The sequence below is a fragment of the Lipophrys pholis genome (assembly GCF_963383615.2).
Source record: "Lipophrys pholis genome assembly, chromosome: 16".
In the NCBI taxonomy this organism is placed as follows: domain Eukaryota; kingdom Metazoa; phylum Chordata; class Actinopteri; order Blenniiformes; family Blenniidae; genus Lipophrys; species Lipophrys pholis.
The window spans coordinates 9,372,086-9,395,336 of record NC_137634.1 but is presented as its reverse complement, the minus strand read 5'-3'; the positions used below and the strand labels follow the sequence as shown (position 1 = coordinate 9,395,336).

Here is a 23,251-nt window from a genome sequence, read left to right as displayed (position 1 = left end):
CAGCATACAGGGATGTGAAAAGATCTGCATGCAGCCTCCGTGCAGGACTACCTATAGTTTCTGCAGCTGCATTCACATCAGCTGGGCTCAAACAGGCAGAGGTGACCCTCTGTAGCAACTAAAACAAACATAAGGAGACCTCTGCTATTCTTAACTATCAACACAGAACTTGTGTTCCTATCGTTGAGCTGCTGGGATGAATATAAGAATGAATGAGGTGGCGCTGCTTTTCCGAACTCTTCTAAAATATGAATCATCGGTTAAATATTTGATGTTTTTTGTTCAGTAGCTGTGAATGTTTGTCACCACAGTCACTTATACTAATTGATGAGGCTGTAGGCCATTGCAGAGGATATGCTGGTGGTGAATTGAACAGGCTGATTCACTTTTCATGAACCGCTTACATAAGCTCCCCCACCTCTGTCTTCCAACTCTGCTTGATTCATGGAGGAGATTTGGTTTGAGACAAAGACATTAACCAACACAAGCTCTGTTTGACTCATTTAAAAAAGGCAAATTCGTTCTTATTGGCTTCATCACTGATTTTTCTATTCAACATACACTAAGCTGCTGTTCTCACCATGTCCAATCATGTTTACTCTATGAATGCAGTGTCAAGCAGAGTTGGTTTGGTTTGGAGGGGGTTTATCGATATTTCCTTTATTGAATCAATATTTAACACTTTGGTTGATTATTTATGGTTTCTTATGTGGAACTAACTCTGTGTGCCTGTTCCCATTTTCACAGAGAGCTGACATAGCTGTGGCTCCGCTAACTATAACGCTGGTACGGGAAGAAGTGATAGACTTCTCTAAGCCCTTCATGAGCTTGGGCATCTCCATTATGATTAAGAAGCCCCAAAAGTCCAAGCCCGGGGTGTTTTCCTTCCTGGACCCTCTGGCCTATGAGATCTGGATGTGTATAGTTTTTGCCTATATCGGCGTGAGTGTGGTGCTCTTCCTGGTGAGCCGCTTCAGTCCTTATGAGTGGCATTTGGACGAGAACGATGAGGCCAAAGACCCTCAGAGCCCCCCTGACCCGCCAAACGACTTTGGGATTTTTAATAGCCTGTGGTTCTCCCTGGGCGCCTTCATGCAGCAAGGATGCGATATCTCACCAAGGTTGGTTGTTGTTGTTCATTCTCCTCCACCTCTCAGATGTCCATGCCATCTCTCTGCATTTTATAGTCCCATCCATGCATTTTCATCCGGCACTGGTGCATATAAGGCTATTTTGAGCTCTGCTATTACTGCTGTCCATCCCACATCGCGCCAGACTTCACTGCACTCTCCTTTCATTTCTCGCTCTGAGTAAAAAAGCCTTCCATCTTCTCTACATTCATTCCTCCTGCAGTTGCATGTTGACAGTGATGCCTTGCATCCGCAAAATAACTTATATCCACCATGCTGAGGGCTGTAAAATGCACGGGGTCATTACATTCCATTCAGAGTAGCGTCTAAAGTTCCTCATGACTCTTGGAGGGCTACCGCGTTTTTGCTGCATGTCCCATTTTACGGTCATCAACTTGGCGCATATAATGCATTTTGTGCTGAAACAAATATCATGGCCTTGGCATCATGATCATTTTTTCCATTACAGTGATCATCCAGTCATCCCTTCATTCATCTGTCCATTCATTCATGCCCTCACTCATCACTGCTGTGGTGTGTTTGACCTCTTCTCCGAGGATTCCTGCTTCTGACCTCCTTTCTTGCTCAGCTTTTTAGCTTAGAAACACAACTTGTTGGGAAACTGCTTGAAAATCAAAGATGATATTCAAGAAGCATCTCACATTGAATGCAGTGATTAATTATGTGCGGCTGTAAAGGCGGTTGTTCAGCAGGTTAACGCTGATGCTTTGTAATTTTGTGCGCAAATCATAAAAGAAAAAAATACATTTCCAAGATCCTATATTCAGTTAAATAAATTGGAATGAGTGATCTCAATGAGTGGTATCATACAGTTATAATGACAAATGTAGCCTTTTCACCCTCCTTTTGGTGAATCGTGGTAGATAAAACTAGTTCGGCAGCAAATACAAACTTGCTGTTAGGTTTAAACATTTTCCCAGTGGCTCCACACTGGTGTGACACACACCAGCAGTGTTTAGGCAATTTAAACCGCCAAAGGAAACACCTTCTCTAATATTCAAACCTGAATCACGCCTTCTCTGGAGTTGGATGCATGAATGCATGCAAGAATGCATTTTTCGTTGTTAAGACTTTGCCTCTGGCCCATTTATGTTTCGACCAACTGATCTGTGTAAAGTAAATGACCCTGATGTGATGCTATTTTTGAGATTAAATGATGGCTTACAAAATCTTACAAGATAAGAATTGTCACAAAAAAAAGTTTTGTCAGCAGTTTGGAATTGAAATATATATACATATAAATTTACAAATCAGATGGATAAGAAAAAAAAAGAAAAAAACAGAACTACTTAAAACGGTTGAGAAAGTAAGCGTTCATGCAATATTCTGATCTGTATCTGAGTATATCTGCGTATAATAATAAACACTAAATAAAATAGACTATATAGAGACTTACTACTAGACACTGTAAATTGAAAGCATCTCATTTGAAGTGAAGTGTAATACTTATTGTTGCCTGTGGATCCAAACACTCCTTATCAGTAACATTGTACATTGTGAAAAAAGACCCCTGACTTATACAGACACATTCAAATTTATTCATGTTTTTCTACAGGAGGATGTCAGTGACGCTGCCCTACTGCTGTATCTCAGCAGAAGTTGGCAGCAGGACAATGACCCCAAAGATAGATATAGACCTATGACCAAATGACTTTGAGAAAAATAATAAAATTCATCTTTTGGAGTAGTCCAGCCAGATCCAAGACCTGAATCCAACAGAGATGTAATAGAGATGCTCATAGAGCCGCTCACAGCGAACATCCCAGTAATAAAGCCGAGCCGAAGCACTTCTGTATGGAAAAATTATCCAAAATTACATCTGATCGCTGTACAGCTCTGATCAGCAGCTACTGAAACCACTTAGTTGATGTTATTGCTGCCAAAGGACGTTCGGCCAGTTATTAAATTGAGGTTCACTTAAGTTTTACTGCAATACTGTGAATGTTTAATGGCCGTGTTTAATAAAGTCATTAAATACCATCACCATTTGTGTGGTATTAAGATAAACACAGTGTGTTTGTATACTTGTGATTTAAATGCAAATCATATCACAAATTTATGCTCAAGTCATGCATAAAACCAGAGCATATTTAAATGCTTCACTTTACATTTTCCTGCTACTGTAGCCGGAGAACTCCAGAGGAAGTACATCTGCAATGCAGTGCCAATGAAATGGATCCTCATTTGAAATGAGGGAAGAGAGTTCATGCGAGAGCAGCGCCTTCAGTGCATGTGTGATTGGGGCAGTTAGAAGCAGCAAGCGGAGAAAGAAAAAGTCACATTTTTAAAAGGTATGAGCTGTGGGGTTAAACCGCGAGACACAGGAATGAAGAAATCTGTGTGAGGAATCGTTCGGGATCAGTGAGCGAGATGAGGGTGTGAGGCCGTTTGGCTCATCACGCTCACTTCAGTAGCAGAGCTTTGTGGTTCCTTTGCTGAGTTACGTCCTCTGTGGCCTCGCGCTGCGGCTCCGATCATTTAGAATCAGGTCTTCACAGGTGTCTGTGCTCAGTGTCAGACACTGGCAGCAGCGTTAAACTAGCAGAGTGGATCAACTATCTGCCTGACAGTAAAACATGCCTGCAGCTGCATGTCAATTTTAATGTGAAGACTGACACAAGAAATATGACACTATAGCCGACCAACCCCAGTTTCCTATATTAAGTAAACATTGTTTCTGTCTCACACACCTTCTACAAGAGGAAATGCAAAGAATGATCAGACTTTGAAACCACCTTACTAAAAAAATCTATTTGTATGTATGTTAGGAGGACTATGCAGTATTTTTTAACTGAATATATCAGACATGTACAAAGTCTGGCCCCCGGGCCCAGTCATGGCTCAAGGTCAGATTCCATATGACCCTCTGTCCTAAAATGTTTTATATTTTTAGGCACAAACAAAATAAGTAAATTCAACATGCATATTATTTTTTACTCATGTTGACAGCGTGATTGTGTAACCTACATATATATTATGCAATGTGTGGACCTTGTGGGGCCCTTGCTGTTAGCCCAGCAATAAATTCTGTTCTGCAAATGTAACGCGTTTCGTTCAATAACATGAGTTTTCTCATATATGTTGATCTTCTTAAAAAAAAAAAAATCTTTTTTTTAATGTTTCTATTCTATCTATGGTGGGGTCGTTGGACCTCGGGCACTTTCACATTGACAAATGTGTGGACACTCCTGAAACCCTGGAGCCGAAATGACATAAAACTAAAGCAGAACTCCGTAATGAGTCCAACAGGATCCTTCATTTATCTGCAGGCTGCTGGATTTAGACTGCTGCTGCTGCTGAGCTCGCAGCTCTTGGCAATCTGGGATGAATGCTCACCTGAATTAGTTCCAAAACTAAATGTGGATACTGGTATACTGGGTTAATGAGGCTTATTATAGCTTTCAAAGAATTACTCAGCTGTATAGGCCGCTATATGGACCTAATGATACTTCCATTACATTAATTTAGGTAACTATGTGGTCGGATCACCTAAGATGTGAAATATGTTGCACTTCTCATCTCTTAATGGATTAACTGGGCAGTTTCTTTAAGAAAGAGGTCCGAGTTAAACCTCAGGGCTGACGCGATGCCAAATGCATTAAACATGATGGAGAATATTCCCCTCCTTCCTCCCCGACGAGTAAATCTGAGCTCGCTGGTCTCATGTCTGGCTCTTTTAATTTGCTCCTTGCAGGTCTCTGTCGGGGCGGATCGTTGGAGGAGTGTGGTGGTTCTTCACCCTCATCATCATCTCGTCCTACACGGCCAACCTGGCCGCCTTCCTCACCGTGGAGAGGATGGTTTCTCCCATCGAGAGCGCTGAGGATCTGGCCAAGCAGACAGAAATTGCCTATGGGACATTAGACTCAGGCTCCACTAAGGAGTTCTTTAGGGTGAGTGTCTCCACTGGCTGTCACCCCACAATCACTGTGTACCGCATAACAAGATGTCCTGTATGCCGGCCAAAAGCTGAACACGTCTCCAGAGCTTTGCTGTGGGGGTTTGATTTATTGCCTGCCAGAAATAAATTGAAAGATAATCAATTACAAAACAGAGAACTACATTTTTTGTCATGATATTGCACTTCTAAAGACCTGAGATCAGACTAAACATACTATTTTTGATTAATTGGCTTGTATTGACTAAAGTGCTACTCTGTGATTTATAAGAGAGGACAAAAAAGAATAGGAGCTCAATTGAGTTTGAGTTTATTTATTTAAAACAGGGACAACACATATTAATGAACATATACATGTAAATATGCAAGATTATAGCCAACAGCTAATTTCCATCTTTAGTCCCTTCGGCAGGTTGAATGTCAACAACATAAAATCAATAAGCATGACATACATTTGTTTTACAAAGCGATTTAAAAAAAAAGTGCTTTAAGATGATAAAAGAGCTCTTCTACTGGTTTTCTTGTGACTAATTCAGCTGTGAAAATGAAACTGTCATGCTTCCCCTCTGACCATCTCTAGTGTCGTCGAACACACTTTGATTAGCAGCGAGTGTCTACTAATATGCAGATTAACCTCTGTCTCCAATTTCTCCAAATTGCTGCAAATATTCATATCAATCTCACACAGTGAATATGTTTGTGCTACAACAAAAAGACAGTAACGCTGTTGGCTTAAAAACACCAATAATTCAATATTAATTAGCACTGATTACTGTTGTTAGGGTTCTGCTCATGGATGGATGATGCCGTCACTGTGTGAGAGATTGTGTGGTCGTAGTTCGGTTTCAGCCTCTGAATCTCTGTGATTTAAAACCAGTGACATGAAATGAAGCGGCAGTTCGTTGATCATCAGACTACTTGTGTTTGTGTGTTTGAATGTCCAAGAACAAGGAGAAATCATTATAATTCCAATTTTCTGGCCTGTGTCACAAAACTGCAATCTCTCAGAAAACACCCTGTTCCTTGGAAATGGAAATGTCATTCACATCCAATGTCCAGCTCTGAGCTGTTTCTATTTTTAGTGCTGGTTGTTTTTTTTTTTTTGTTTTTTTTCGGTGTGATTGCCCCAAGCGAGCCCGAGATATTTGATAAATACAAACCCTGCTCTCCTCTAGACTTGGGGGGGGCCATCAGGCAGGCGCTTTGGCTTCAGGCTCGGTATCAGACCACATTTTACAATATCTTTTGAAAAAAACTTAAACACATGTTTCAGTCTGTTACGTCCAGTTATTTGCTGCTGTCAGTAGAGGATTTCCTTCTCAGCACAGTCAGTCAAATGAAAGCTTAAAACGCATGTGAGACAAAGGAGAAAAGTTTTAAGTTAATGCGAAAGGGTCCCGTGTTTATTTAGTGCGTTCGTCCCTGAAAAGCTATGATTCTGCAAAGAAGTGACCAAGCGTAATGTTTCTGTGACCAATTTATGAGGGCGTTCAAGCAGAATGGCTGGAGCTGCTGTGCCAAACTGAGCCGGCGTCTGAAAGCAGTGAAATGGAGCAATTGGTGCGATCAGTGTTGAGGAGGTCACTGCTCTGCAGCGCTTTGAAACGTGACATAAATTATCGGAAAACGTGTTCGGAAAACGTGTTCGGAAAACGTAACGAGGAGCTGAGCTCAGACAGATAATGGCTCGTGGAGAGGCTCTGAGCTCGGTCGCACATCTGGTCGGACTCCGAGGAGAACAAAGTTTTCTTTGTGCTGGTGAATAGATACTCCTGAAGTCTGGTTGCCGACAAGCAGTGTGGGCTGATCCTCTGCTCCCGTCGTGTCACAACTCAATCCAGACTTGTCTGAGAGGCGCTGCTATGACTGCAGGGACACGACAACAGATGTGATGTTAATCAGGACGATCCAACAAAGTTTGCGAGAGCTGCGTGTTGCTGTTTTTTCTTCCAAATTCCATATTTACATCAAGCAGGAGAATTGTTTGCTGTGCCGCGAGAAGGGAAATAGGAGCAGCCAGACTTTTTTTTCAAACAATAAAATGAGAGAAAGGAAGAAAATGGAGTTGATTGGCACTCCAGCATCCTCAATAACACTGAACTGACACCGCAGTTGGGTGTTTTTTTTCTTTTTTTTCATGTGAATATTTTAGTGACTTCCTGGTGAATCATCACATTAAAAGCGGCTCCATAGGCAACTCCTCTGTAGCCGCTCCAATCTATGTGTGTTTGGCAGGATGTGATTTATCAAAGGTGCTCCTGAGGAGATAATTGACAGACGTGTGGTGACTTCATTGTGAGAGATAAATATCAGGTCTTTCTTCCTACGAGCTGGAAATGTCAGTGCAGAGGAGCATTTCTCAGCAACAGTTATTGAAATCTGATGATTAAATGCTAATGATTAATAGAAGCTGCAAATACATCTCGCCGCGATCATCGGGGAGGCGGCATCACTTCATTTATGTCATGCAACCTCCTTTCAGATCACATAATATGAAATCAGACCATATTTAGGTTTATTGTATAACTGCAGATTACATGCATTTTTGTGATACTTAGAAATCTAAAACAATTTTTAAAAATTCTAAATGTCATTGTATATTGCTGCAGGTCTTAATGGGTGAAGGAATCCAAACATAGAGTCGTTTTTGGTTTTCCATGTCAGTTAATTGAAACTACTTTCTGTATCTGTGTGTTAAACACGACTTCATATTAAATCATTAATACTGCACTTGAAATAGAGAATAAGAATATTGTGAATATGATTATATCTTGTGATAAACTGTTGGAGATGAACCTGCTTGATCAGTTATACAGTGATGATGTTCGGCTGAATTAACACGTATTGGGGGGAAAAAGTACGCATGAGGACAAATATCTGAATATTAAAGCGTTTTTGACCTTGGATAACTTAGATAACAATCCATGTTTATGTTTAGCTGCTTTATTAATTTGTTTCCACTGATCATGAGCATGCAGTAAATGAGTTATAATTACATACTTTCCCAGGCGCATCGCTAAATATTGAATGCAGAAAGAACTAAAACAGCAGAAGCTTTGTTTGGCCTGTTGTCTCTGTTTTGAGATGACAGCGTGACAGACAGACAGACACACACACAGGGCCATGAATCACTCTCGGCTCCGTCAGCAGCTGACAGATAAACTGGTCGCGGAAAGAAAAACCAGTTTATTTCCAGAAAGGATGACAGGCAGCAAACCCACATTTCTAACTGGCCAGAGGACACAAACAGCTCGTCACATCCCCATTTGTAGTGATTACACCAGTCATTAATTAAGAAATATTTGTGGAAGGATGTGTCTTTGCTGAGCCATGACTGCTGCAGTGAAAAGATTTGTCAGTGGTTATATCGGTCTGACAGCACGAGGAGCTTTCACAGATTTCAACACAGATGACCAGCTTGCTCCTGACAAGCATGAATCTCCATGTAACCCAGAAAAAGAATGGCTCTTTTCACACCACGGTCAGGCCTGTCATCAGCTATTATTGTCATGTTAGGAGTGTTTACATGAACACTCCACTGAACTGAAATCGTGCATATGTCAAGAATGATTCACTTACTAGCCTCAGCCCACAATCCATTCCATCTCTGGTGAATTATTTATGTGGCGGTACACAATGTTGGGCTGACATAGTTTGTCAGTTCATTCGGATGTTTTTATTTACTTTCACCTACCAGATGTGATGTTGGACAGACTCACACAACTACTGGAGATACAATCTGGATAAAGCCAGCTGCATGGACACGATGGCACTAGAACAGATACGGTAGATACCAAAGGGTAGCACACGAGATAAAATATATATGTAGCAGTCATACACAGATGATGTCGTTTCAACATATAATCTGGAGTCGGACTGTCACATGTACAAACATGAAAAGTTTCAACACCAAAGTTCCCTCTGCCCCCCCCCCCCCCCCCCCCACCCCCATCCACAGATCTGAACACAGAAGGTCACATTAGCCCAGTTTAATGCAGCCTTTCTATTTTTCCCCTCTATTGTAGACAGCTGTGTACTCCTGCTCCCTGGTGACCGGCGATCAGCCTCTTGCTGGCCATTTTTAGCAGCGTACTGAGTGTCAGAGCAGGGCCGCGCTGTGGATGTCTGTAGCTGCTCCAGCTGGCAGCTGAGTGGGCCACAGAGGTGAAGCCGTCAGTCTCAGCATAAGCAGGTCAAATGTGTTAAAAGACACTGCCATTGCAAGAGCGGCTCTGCAGCCAGCGAAACGGCAGATAAGACAAACTCTTTTCACTCAGTAGTTTGTCTATTATCATACAAATCCCTGAAGATAGGCGAGTGGGCGGCAATCATTAATACCTGCCTGATCTCTGATGACTTAAACACAAAAATAGCTCATTGATTGACTGTTTAGGCAAAAAACAACAACAGATTTTTAGGTCATCCGGACAAAAGAAAAAAAACTAAATACTGGGTAGAAAAAAAGATCTGTGCAGGCCTGACTGGCGCAGAGTTTATTGTTACAGGAAAATGAGAGATATGATCAGACATGGAGGAGATGAAGTGCACGTCCTTTAGCTTTGAGGACTGATGCAGCCATAAATCTGCTTGCGTGCAGGTATGATTTATGCAGCCATAAAACACCCAAACTCTACTGAAGGACATGTTGAATAGCAAAAAGTATAACATCATATTATATACGAGGAAGCTGAGGAGACTTGCCTCCTCTGTCAAATCACAAATTGTATGATTTGAAGAGTTGTCAATGGGGGGGGGTTGCCCAGGGCGGAAAACCAGCCAGGTCCACTACTGTGTGCTTGCATGTTATGCACCCCCCCTCTGATATATATATAAATCCTACATTCTGCTAAATTATTTTTTTAGCATGAGGGGTGAGATTTATTTCACGCATGCAGAGCAGTTGAAGCTTCTCCACCAGAAAGTCAAAGGAATGTCTTTTAAAATGAAAGTGAAGTGAGGCCGCCAACTCTCGCACATCCACATTGAAATTCACCCAATTACACTCAGATGAACGAACACACTTTTCATTTCTGTCTGTATGCTGTGACTTTCCTGTATTTTCAACAGCATATATATTATTAACGGCTGTTGGGACTTAAAATAAATAGACTGTAGGAGACCTGCTGGAGCCGTTTACTGAAAATGCACATTGGACCTGCTCCACATTTCTTTCTGAAGCTTTTTCAATCATCCTAATTTTTCTTCATAGAATTTACGTTTCTAAAATGTGTGCTTTTAATATTCTACATCCTCTGTGAAAACACCCCCACCTCAGACCTCCTGTGGTTTTGCCACAAGTTGCCCCCAGACCGTGTGTGTGTATGTGTGTGTGTGAGAGAGGTCCTCACACTTTAATGAGTTGAACCTGCAGTGGAATATATTAGCCCATTTTCACCTGCTGGCATCATGTGACGCTCTAGTCTGCACTGCATATTTCAAGCCGCTGCACAACAGGTCATTATGAATTCGCTGTTTGACAAATTTAAAAGCTGCATAAGCACAGAGGAGGCAAATCAAAAGTGTAACATGGTGGAAGATATTGGGGGAAAAAACACAATTTAAGCAACAATCGTCCTTATGCCAGCTGAGACCTGTTGGTGGGAGTGTAAACTGAGGTGGAGGAGGAGGTGGAGGTCACTTCTCTCTATTAATATTGATCCCAAACATGGCCTGCACTTTACTTCCGCTGAGCTGCCAGGCTGTCAGACTTCAGGCTGCTGGCAGAAAGCCCACTACTTCTGCTGCTCTGTTTGCATTAAAGGGCAAATCCACTGTGCTTTTACAAGAAGAGGAGCGCCGTCAGTGTTCACTGTGCGGAAACGTTCGAGTTTACAGGAGCTGATGGCCACAGCGGGTGTGTTAGTGAGTCAAATCTCCTGCTGGGACGTTGATGTGGAGCCTTTAGGAGGCAGTGGATATTTTCCCCGTGATTCACAGCAGTTTAAATTTAATTTTGGGAAATGTTACTTATTTGCCTTCTTGCTGTGAGTTTGATTAAAATACTGACAGAAATGTCTGTTCTGCGAATGTGAAGCTGAGCAGGAAGTCAGTCACCAAACAGAAGAGCGGTTTACATTTTGACCATTCTATCTTTTTTGTTCTGTTACCTTGTTGAGGGCAGCTGTGTTCCACTTGGTAGATTGTGTTATCTTCCAAACCCAAGGTTTGGTGTTCGATTCCCCAACTCGACCAGTCCATGACAAAGAGTCCCTTGGCAAGACTCTGAATACCAAACTGCTCCCGATTGAGGTCGACTCCGCACTATTGGTGTGTGTTTGTGTGTGTGTGTGTGTGTGTGTGTGTGTGTGTGTGTGTGTGTGTGTGTGTGTGTGTGTGTGTGTGTGTGTGTGTGTGTGTGTGTGTGGCTTACATTTCAAAACACCCTGAGACCACTGATGTGGTTAAAACAACGTCCATTCACTGCATCTCAAAGAACTTACAGTATACGAATTACTCAATTTGCTCAATTTACTAAAACAGTGTGTCGCTTTGATCTCCTTTTTGGTTTATATAAAATATTTATTATTCAATAGAACACTAAACTACTCAAGAATAAGGAGAAGGATCGGGGCAATATTGGTCTCAGTAATTTAAGATGTAATGTTTAGGCTCCGTCTCAGTCTGAACTCATTAGTTTGCCGAAATTGATCATGTAGCATCTCTTGATACCAAAAGGAGTTACATCTTTCAATATAACATTTGGACAGATCGGAAGAAGGTTTAATTGCAAGTTAAGAAGAGGATCATAAAAATGCTAATAACTGTGGGAAATGATCTCGCATTTCCAGAAAATTAAACCTTAAGCTCCTCATTCATGCTTTTTGTGGCTCTACTGTGAAAGCACAGAGTTGTATGAATATTTCCATGTAAATCTAATAGTTATTGTTTTCTTTAATTCAGCCCCACAGCAGCTCTGCGTTGGATGTTTTCATGGCTCTTTTGACGCACGTAACTCACCTGCTTCTGTTCTTTCTCTCTCTCCCCTTGAATGCAGCGCTCCAAAATAGCAGTTTATGAGAAAATGTGGTCATACATGAAATCAGCCGAACCCTCAGTGTTTGCCAAGACAACACCAGACGGGGTTTCCCGGGTACGGAAGTCGAAGGGCAAGTTTGCCTTTCTTCTCGAGTCCACTATGAACGAGTACATAGAGCAGCGGAAGCCATGCGACACCATGAAAGTGGGCGGGAACCTCGACTCTAAAGGCTACGGAGTGGCCACACCTAAAGGCTCTGCATTAAGGTGGGTGGGATATTATAACAATATCCTCCATGTTGTTATAGTATTCCACCTACCCTGATGTTTCCTTTTTTATCATTTCTCTTCTTCCTCACTCCTTAATTCTTCTTTTTTTTTTTCCAAGTGCATCACTGAGTGAACAGTATTATGAGTTCTCTGAATTGAATCAACCACATTCAGCCATTTTTTGTTGTTGTTGTTGTTGTTTTGTTCCTGTCTATCTCTCTGGTCTGTGTCTGTTATTGTCTTCTTTCTCTTAAGGTTATTGGTATACCAGTCACATCCAGTGTCTGTTTGAATGTCGATGTACACTGTCACCTCCCCCAACCTTGTGCGTTTTGTCTCCTCCTCCCCCGAGCCTCTCCTCCCTCCTGGTTTCTGTGGTGCCCTTTTTGTCTTCTTCTTTTTTTTTTTTTTTTTTTTTTTGCATTGCCTCCAATTCAACACTGAAGTATTTCTTGAATTAATTTGCTAGTTACAATGCTGGTCTGTCAGTTGTGATGAATGTTAAGCTGCATGCTGGATGTTCTTATTTCTAACTCAGCGATGACAGAATGTCCCCATCCCGCACACTTCAGTTACAAGCAATGTGACCCTCCATGCCACCTCTCTAATATTTAACATTTTCTTTGCTGTAAAAATGCTTCTTACCCTTCCACACCAGTGAAATTCTTTACCAATTTGTCCCTCCCGTGATCCCCTAATGAACCATTGATCTCTATCACTATATTTTACTAATATTCTATATTAGATTTCTCACGGTCCTGTTCATTTTCTTACAAGTTATGTTTTATCGTTTCAAGAAATGCTGTTAACCTGGCAGTGTTAAAACTGAATGAGCAAGGCCTCTTGGACAAATTGAAAAACAAATGGTGGTACGACAAGGGAGAGTGCGGCAGCGGGGGAGGTGACTCTAAGGTCAGCCTCAATGTCACCAAAGTCGGGTATCCTAGAACAGAGTAATCGGCAAGGCTGTCCTCACTGACTGTAACCGCGGGGCTAACCACCCTCACATGAGTTACCAATTCAGATTTCTATTAGAGAACTGTGATCGACTGGGAACCCTTTACTTGGCTAATAGAGGAGGGGAAAAAAAGTGATAAGGGGTGAAGCAAAGCTTACAAATTGGAAGACAGGCGAGTTATCTCCTGACAGTAGTCCAGGGTTTTCGGCCTGTGGGTATGAAAGGCAGAGACCAACTTTTTCCTCAGTTTTTTTTATAACTACAGGCCAAAATATAAAATGTTTCAATGTCGCCTTCAAACTAGAGCCAGGAAGAAGTGAATATCTAGTTTCATGCGATTGTCACCTGCAGCTTTGAAGGATAGATGCACTCTCCGATCTGCCGCCTGGGTGTTAGGGCAGGCATGGGGAACAGCGTTGTCTTGAGGGGACTAAGCATCGCAGGCAAACGTGAGAATTCTAATGACAGTGAAACACTAATGGTCCAAACTCTTTCTGTCCAACATCTTCTCACCCAAGTCCAGCGTTTTAGACTGACAGAAACCTTTGGCTGGCCTTCATTCAAGGCCAGGCAAAGTCTTTCCATGGCCACCCTGAGCCGGTAAACCCCCACCCACCCACCCACCCCACCCCACCCCCCTCCTAGGTATAACAGTGTAAGATACGACCAGGGGCTCCATTTGTACAAGTGGATTTGATTCGAAGCACTTGATGGGATTGTTCAAGTGAGAACTGAAAGTGAGGCTGTGCAACTTTTGCATCCCAGATGCATGTTTTGGCTACTCGCCGTCAAGTTCAAGACACTAATTTGTTATATATTCTGCTCTGAAGAGAAAGATTCAATTTGAGTTTATGCTATTTTTGTGTTGAAGACAAATATACTGCGTCAAATGTAAAACTCACTACTTGTTCTAATGTCTTCCTAAAGTTACATAGTTTCACTTTTACATCTGAAATTGAAAGAAAAACCTCAAACATACACTATTCTCTAGCTTGATGTTTTCATACTTTGTATTTTGGCGCAAATCTCTGGAGAAGAACAGGCACATTTCTTACATTTCAGTCTTTTTTTTTTCAATCAAATCTGTTGTACGCTCTGTCTATGAATGAGGCCCCTGATCTTGTGTTGCAGAACCCCAGAGCGTAATAATAGCTCGCCTCTGGATCCATCTCTGCCAATGCTCTTCAGCTTGCATCATGTCTTAAAATGAACTCGGCACATTGTGAGCGAAGAGACTCGGCAGAACTTTGCTGTTATTGACCGTAGTCATCCATTCCTGAGTGGGACATGGATACTACCGCTGGGATAACACAAAGATGCCGCCTCCTCCTCGCTGGCTGTTTGCCCCGATCCCTGCAGGCCTCAGTTAGAAAGAGAGTAGATGATCGGTGCAACACTATCATTTCCGACTGCCACATTTCCTTGACTTTGTTTCACTTTCAGAAATGCATTTGTGTATAATTTAAGAAATATATTGTATGTAATGACCACTGAGGGGAAGGTGACACTCACAGTGGAAAATATATTCGCACTGATTTGGTTCTTCTTTGCATTTATATCAAAAATAATAGCTGCAAATGTGTTCATCATCAAAGAAGCTCACTTAAAAAAAACCAATTGCAATGTTTAAAAGTGTTTTCGTTGATTAAGTGCTCTCTGCCCCCCGTGGGGTAATTTGATGTAGTTTTCAGTGTTTCGCATGAGTTCTTTATGTTTTGTGATCCTGAATGTTTCTAGACACTTTTCTTCCTCCTGGGTTGGTGTTAGAGTTTATGGGAACAAGCAGTGGACACAATATGACAAACACCCGCATAACCTATTAAATCCAATACAGCCATAAACTTTATTTATGAAGCTTATGTTTCTATTTTTGTTTTGTTTTTTACAAGATTAAAAATAAAAAAAACAATATGAGCGGACATTTGCAATTGAGGCTGTGACCACTCCCTTTTCTTTCAAGATCTTTTTATTGCTCTCTTTTAAACAAGTAATATAAAAAAAGAAACAGTATAATATTAATATAATAGTTTTTGTGGTTGTGAAAAATATGTTTTATATAAAAGATATACAAACTTAAAATTATTTTGCCTAAATGTACAAAATTTTAAAAAAAAAGGGAATAAAAAGCATGAAATCAATATTACAAACGTTTAGGGGGGGAAATCAAGCCTGTAACAAGCCAAACTCAACAAGCTTTGCATAAATTCAAATGAGACACTGAGCATTAATCAAATGTTTTCAACAGAAAAATACCTTTTGTGTGCGTAAAATCTACATTTAATCCAAAATCATCTCAACGGTTTTCAGCCGCAGCCACCACCACCTCTGAGAAAGAGACAGAGCAGCCCCCCTCTGGACCCTCCTGGGGTTTATTGATTCTAGTAGAGTCCAGATGAAGAGCTGCGTCTGATCTGAGGTGGCCTTACAGGTGGACACACACACACACACACACACACACACACACACACACACACACACACACACACACACACACACACACACACACACCATGTAACACACACAAACTGAACTCTATGAAGCTTCACAGATGGAGGATTTATGGCTCTACCTGTTGTGTATTTGATTGTGAAAGATTGTGCACGTTTGGAATATTGTGTCCACATCTTGTATTCAAACAGGATAATTAAGTCAACACTTGACTAAAAGAAAGTAAATCTCTTAAAAATTACACTTTGAACAATCAGTCAAGTTTTAAACACAGCAGCTAAAAAAATAACAAAAAACGATCAAGTCATTTCAGGAGTCAAATTAAAAGTGTAGTGATCCACACATGAAGAATAATAACAACCCCCAACTCTAAACTGAACTTCAGATTTCACTTGTTTTAGTAAAAAACAATACAATTACCTTCTTAAACTGTCAACAAACCATAAAATTCTTACTGAAGTAACTTGTGTTACCTCATTAAAATACCTCGCTTCAAAATAAAGTCAAACATCATCCATGTTTTCATGCAAAAGTGTCAGAATTTGACTGTCTGGGCGGAACTGTTCTGGCCCCCAAGCTGTTTGTTGGACACCCCTGTACTGCAATGTCCTTTTGACGAGCGGTATGAAATTTTTTTTTGACTATTTTTGAGTTGAAAGTTTAGTTGTGAACAGGTAATGTGTACAAACTGAAGAAAACTGAGTTGACTATTCTCCACAACAGTTTTTTTTTTTTTTTTAGTTGATTAAAAGTTCTGGGTGAATTATTCCCAGAACAAGTCTACATCGACTCATTTTGTTAGAAATAAATGCCTCTGTGTCCAAAAACACACTGAACTGGAAAATGTCGCTGCTTCTAAATCTGCTGAAATTGTTTTGGACCGCAGTATTTCTCTGCTGGCATTTCTGCAGCCTTTAGTATGCATGTTTTCACAAACACCTCCCTTGTCTGTCTTTAATACTGAACAAATGGTTAAAAATTGATTGCAGCTGGTTTTTAATGCAGCAACTATCTGGACTGCGGTTTAATGTTTTATAATGGCCGTCAATGAAGCGTGAAAGTGCGGTACTCAGTCAGTACAATATAAAATGCAGTTAGAGTTAGTTAGTAACTAGACTAGACCCTCTGACTTGGCCTGTTGTGGCTCACCAGCCACATATTTGACGCCCCTTCTGTATTTGTATTAACTATGCAAACACTTGCCTTATTTCCCCCGTCACATTTCACTACCACAGTTTTTAAAATGAAGACGGTAGCAGAGGAGGAGACACATTCTTCACATTTTCACTGCCTTAAGTGGTTTTCTGCAGAAATGCAGAGATTCTCCTCAAATGTGAGTCAAAGAGCTCTTTTTTTTTTTTTTTAAATGTGTTTGGACTCTCAGTCAAGAAGGAAAATGTTCTTACCTATGATGCTGGAGAGAATTTCACAGTGAGTCTCTTTCTGACAGTAAATGTGGAGTAGATGCCACACTCCACGACATTGAGTATTTATGTCTTCGACAGACTAATTATGAACTTGAGCTGTTAAGCAGCTCGAGGGGGAAACGTTTGCTGTTTTTTATTCCTGCCTTTTTTATTTTTTTTTGTACTCTTTTCTCCCCGCTGAGTGTTTTTGACTTCCCCGCATCACCTTCACAGCCAATTGATTTGATGATTTCCTGATTACATCTTCAATTTAACACATACGCTTTTGGAAACACAGATTTATTTTCATCCTTTTTTTTTCCAATGCCACCAGGATCCTACATCATGAATATTTGATTAAAAGTGCTCGGTCACCACCTGGTGGTGTGTTCGAGGGTCTTAATCTGACCACCAGCAGCTTTGTATTCAGAGGGCTGCGGGAACAGATACACAACAATTCAGACAACTTCCTGTTGAAGGTAATCCCAACGGAGGTCGACTGAATAATTAGTCTTCGTAGTTTTATTTTTAGTCACTGAGGTGAACAAAATGTATAAATACAGTGAAATTCAGTTTTTTAATTCGAGGAGGTTAAAGATAAGAGCCGTGTTCGTCTGGGTAAAAGCTGCTGTAATTCATCTATTTGAGGTCTGAACAGGATGGTGGTGAATCGAGACGTGAGTCACCGAGTGCTCATTAGTAATGATCATCAAAGAATTTAATCATGATAAATATGAAACTGTCAAAATGTTTCATTATGACAAATAATGCTGCTCTCAAGTGGAAGGAAATGCTCCACCTAAAACCTTTTATTTTTCTGGTTTGTACTTCATCTTCCTTCCGTTTCTTAGTAAAACACATGGGGATAAATCAGCGGTGTCAAACATGCGGCCTGCGGACCAGAACCGGCTCACGGGAGGGTCCAGTCTGGCCCACGGTGAAAAATAGAAGATCCAGTTTAACATCACTTTATTTGTAATGGAATAACATTATTATAAAACTACACTCATTCAGATTGCTGTAATGTTTTTAAGATTATTTTTGTTCTTGTTGGATTTTATAAAATGTAGTGATTTTGATCTCAATAGGTAAGTAAAAACGTTTATTGTTTGCAGGGTTTTTTTTAAATTTTTATTTTTTACTGCTCTATTAAGATCAATCCTGGATGTATGAGACTGAACTAAAACAAGCTTGAACGTCCGTTTAAAACAACAACATTTTAATCTTCTAGATTTAAGGACCTTTTGATTTCTGCAACAGTTCATCATGTTACGGTTTAAATTCTCTACATGGCGAGGAAAGCAAAGCAATAAAAAAAACAAAGATGTTAAAATAATTATTCTTCTCAGGAGGACAAACGTTAAAAATCTCGAGTTGGGACTTGATTTTGGGTTTGTGAGGCGAGTCTCAACATACAAACTAAATCTCCTCAACTTTGCTGTACCTGGAAAACCTGGACGCCGCGCCGCCTTTTGTTTATTTGATTTTGGATGAACTTTTATCAAATTAGATTTGTGTTGCGTTGGAGACACACGGTGGTGAATACAATATATTTGATGATGTTGAATTACGAACACTGATCTATTCTCTGGAAGGAAACAAGCCTGGGAATCTAGCAGTCAAGGAAATTGAGCGTAATGTTTTACAAGACAAACTCCACCACTCCTCCCCACCTCCAACACCCCCTCCCCACACCCCCCCCCTGAAACAATGACTCTGCCCTCTGGGCTTTTCTTTTGAAGCCTAAAATCTCAACTTCATCTGGCTGATGTGCAGCTGCAGAGCAACAGATGAGAGGGATAGACTGACAAACCATTAAATCTGGCCGATGGCACCGTCTCTGAATGATTTCTGAAGCGGCAGTATTTTCCTAACTGATCCATACAAACGCAGCTTGCTTCAAGTTTGAAGACGGGACTTTGTGAGACATTAGCTTTGATAGCAGCTAATGAAATTGGACCGCTGTGTTTGTCTGTTAGTCAGGAAAGGGTTCCTGTTAGATCCACCTTGCAAAACACGAAAAAAAACTAAACAAACAAACCAAAAAAAAAAAAAGGCAAAAATGATGTGCCCTCAGCAATTACTGCCTCTGTTTGTTATTTCATTCTTTCAAAGCTACGCAGCAGCTGCTTTTACTCTGCAAGTTCAAATGTTTTCTTTCTTCTTGTGATCAGTGTGTGCCGATTACTCAAAGCGATATCGGTGGGGTCTGGCATGCTAGGGTAGTCATGGATCATAAAAGTCATATATTTACATATTGATATACATACTGTAGTCTTGCTTGCTATCTGTGATTTGTTGGCCAGGACCCTGCTCTATCGCTTTGTATGAAGTAGTTTTTTTTTTAAAAAGAAAAGAAAGTTGAATAACATAAAATAACATAATACAATGTTATTTATGTTATTTCCCACGTGAAGAACTCCTGTAAACCTTGCAGTATTGAAACTCAGTGAACAAGGCATCTTAGACAAGCTGAAAAACAAATGGTGGTACGATAAGGGTGAATGTGGAACCAAGGACTCTGGAAGTAAGGTCAGTCGCTGCAGGTCTTTTTATACTAAACTGCAAAATGCATTTTGACTTAACTGTTCATATGCAAACATTTAAAGCGTACATCCCCGCAGACGTGCTAATCATAACGACACATAAGAAAAGGAGACTTTACCTCACACATACTGTAGTTTATCATGACTCATTACATGAACCCATTTTTATGACGAGCTTTTAATTTCTAAAACTGCAGCATGATCACACATAATCTTTTGATTCATATCATTAAGTTTTTGAATCATTGAATTGAAACCATTGTACTGCTATTTCTCATCCAAACCTCTATTGAAATTTAGTTTATTGGTGGTCTTATTCATTTGTATGTCAAATTGTTTGTGTTTCCCAGAGGCCTCCTTATTCTGACAAAGTCCAAACTGACCTTTAAATACCATTTGAGCAAAAAAAAAAGTGGTCAAATAGTATTTAATAGTCAGGCCTCATATGTGGAGTGTCAGAGGAAGGGATGCTTTATTTCAATAAAAAGACGTTTATATGCCACTCGGCAGATTATTTCCGGTATAAATCTGATTTATCGCCTTTAGAGTTTGGCTGCAAATGGTAAAACTCACATAAATGAATTTCAATATCACTGTTTGGCTTTTAATAGCAGCAAAATGGTTCAGTTCCCCTTCCACAGCTTGTCACTTTGTACAGTGTTTCTTTTAGATGAACTTGAGCAGCTATGATAGTGAATCCAGGGTTTGATCTGTAGACCTGTACGACCACGACCGCCTTCCTCATAACCGTGGCCTCGTAAAGAGACCACGGAGCAGGACAGATAGCAAGTCTCTCTACATTCACCTTCTCAGCTCTGTAGATTACAAATACCCTGAGAGGAGGAGTCAGACACATTTGAGTTCTTCTTTTTTTTTTTTTTCATCATTTTTAGGCAGAATTAGGAAACTGTACCTCTTGAGTGTTTTGTTTTGTTTTGTTTTGTAGACACATTTAGTGACCTCCTCAGTGTTACTGTCTAGTTTTAGTGCAGCAGGATGTACATGTAGGTTTTTGTGTGGGTGTATGTGAGGTCAGTCTCAAAGTGCCAGTTTGAAGAAGTCTTAATGGCGGTCTTTACCTCCCCCAGGACAAGACAAGTGCTCTAAGCCTGAGCAACGTGGCAGGAGTCTTCTATATTCTGGTCGGGGGGCTCGGCCTGGCTATGACCGTGGCTTTGATAGAGTTCTGCTATAAGTCACGGCAAGAGACCAAAAGACTGAAGCTGGCAAAGAATGCCCAAAACTTTAAGCCGGCCCCTCCAGCCAACACCCAGAATTTTGCCACGTACCGTGAAGGCTACAACGTGTACGGGACAGAAAGTGTTAAAATCTAGACGGTAGGTATGTCGTTGCCACGCCGTGCCGCTTTGCATCTGCAATGTCAAAGACACGTGAAGACACTCGGAAGGCCTCACCCCCAAGAAATGTTTCAAACTAAATGTTACACATATTCCATTTTGATTTTTTTTCTTTAGAGAGAGTGTGACACAATCGACAAATAACAAAATATCAATACAGGAGTCCATCTGTCAATGTGCTCATATATACATGTGTTTTTATATGAGGGGGGCGGGTCTCGTCGGGAGATAAAGTAGGCCAGCTATCTCCTCTATAATCTTTACATTATTACAAACAAACTATGCTGCACATCCAAACAAACGCATGTTTCTTACAAATGCGGCGCCATTTAAAAAGGAAAATGATCCATTTTCCAGCCATAAAAGACTTTTCACTTTATGGCGCTTGGATCACAGAGTGAATAAATCCAGTTACTAGTTAAATAATCCTATAAATTATTTTAGAAAAAAGTATTTTATGCTCCAATTCCGACGAAAAAAATCAAAAAGTGAATATCGGCTCAAAGGTTTCCTGTTCCCAGAAATGTGCTCAGTGTGTCCTCACTTAGTGGAAGAACATGATCTTCTCCGCGTGTCTTTTCAGGGGCGAACGGTGTTTGATTCCTGCTGCTGCGTCCGGATAGAAACTCGCTGCCACACTGTGTGACCCCGACACTCCGAGGCTGGCATCGCCGAGGCAACGGCCTTCTTTGTCATCAGCTTGGACTCAAAGCCTACAAGTCAACAAAGTGCTCATACTGGGTTCAGAAACCCGTCACACTAACAGAGGGCAAAGACGCAACAGGACATTTTTGCTTCTGGAAACATGGGATTTGCCTCTCGTAGTGCCTTATGGAGCATTTCAGCATCGTGGCAATGCAATTTAAATTTTATTCACTTGAGGAAAAAAAAGAAGAAAAAAAAAAAAGCATAAGAAAATAAAATGTGGAAGTCGGCAAAGACATTGCTTCAAACGACAATTAGATGAACCGATGTAATTTAAGTTGTTTTCTATCTTGGAGAAGAAAAGACAAAGCCATTATTTACATTCAGACTCTTGAAGTACTTATTAAGTCATTTGAATCCTTTACAGACATATTTTTGTGGTGAACTCTTCGGTTGGGTAAATGTTATATTTAGTGACGTAAAGTCATTTTCTTGTTTTATTATAAGACTATTTTCAGTGTCAGAATATTTAGGACAAGCATCAATCACTAGGCTGAAGCATCAGCGAAACGGGCAGAAAATCATCCGTCGAAGGAAACTCGAGGTCCGGCTTCGGTGGATCTCGAATTCCTGTTGGACATCGTAAACACCTTGACTGTATTTACTTAGACGCTTGTGTTAAATCGGTCACGTGAGACTGCGTTTGTTTCAACTGCCACTGTTTGGAAAGTTTTTTTTTTTTTTGAAATTACTGAAATGAGGTCCGCTTTTAATCACTTAGTGCCATATTGTTGAAATCAGAAGAATTATAAATACTCTAGTGTAGGACGGTGACCCCTTTTTATGTAACCAACGGTTTAACTGAGCTTATGGTTTACACTTTGTACGCACTTAGAAGCTGTTTCTCATGTAAGTGCAGTATCTGCAGCTGTGGTTCTCGACATTTCTTTTTTCTGGTAAAACTGATAACACACCATAGCTTCTTTGGTCGTGATGAGCTTTCTGTGTCTATGCATCGAGCAGAAGGTGAGCTGTACATTGAGGGAAGAGCAACGAATGAAACATTTGTCTGTTTGTTTAGGTGAACTTTTTTTATAAACTGAAAAGGGGGAAAAAAAAAAAAAAGAAATAATTCTACGACGCCTACATTTGTTTAGTATTATCAGCCTTTCTCATCCTTTTTTTCCTCCCCAGATAAAGTGCATGTGAACTCGGTGATAAGTTTGAGCCAACTGCAACTCGAAATGGACCCTGGTTTAGTGAGCGCCTAATGACGGCGTGTGATCCGGTTGGACTTTATTATTCTTTGATTTTTTTTTTTTTTCCCCAATTCATTTGTAACAGTACCTCAACCCCGAGAGTTGCATGTATGAACACAGCGAGCCTCTGTGGAGAGGTCATGTACAAAGGATTTTATTACATTTCCTTAATAAAATCAGGTTTATATTCATCTTTGGGACACTTTATTTCACTTGAAATGTCTATTATTCTTTCAAGAATGGAAAACTAAGAAAAAAATATTGCTCTAGTATAATTTTACAGTTTAAAACTAGAATGTGCAGGATCACTTTTCTTTTTACAAAGCTGGTAGTGCAG

At 40.5% G+C, this 23,251-nt stretch overlaps 1 protein-coding gene across 2 annotated transcripts in view; it reads left to right on the top strand.

Annotated features, from left to right (window-relative positions):
• LOC308121598 (glutamate receptor 3) overlaps positions 1-23,100 on the top strand; it is a 75,771-nt gene extending 52,671 nt beyond the window's left edge. Inside the window, exons 11-16 of one of the 2 annotated variants that reach the window (XM_080482913.1) lie at positions 748-1,121; positions 4,846-5,044; positions 12,044-12,291; positions 19,524-19,638; positions 20,741-20,989; positions 21,594-23,100. In XM_080482913.1, the coding sequence (XP_080339039.1) occupies positions 748-1,121; positions 4,846-5,044; positions 12,044-12,291; positions 19,524-19,638; positions 20,741-20,986 (1,182 nt within the window). In that variant the 3' untranslated portion in view covers positions 20,987-20,989; positions 21,594-23,100. Of the gene's footprint in view, positions 1-747; positions 1,122-4,845; positions 5,045-12,043; positions 12,292-13,091; positions 13,207-19,523; positions 19,639-20,740; positions 20,990-21,593 lie in introns of both variants that reach the window. The other variant, XM_080482912.1, reaches the window with a different exon arrangement.
• Positions 23,101-23,251: the final 151 nt, after the last annotated feature.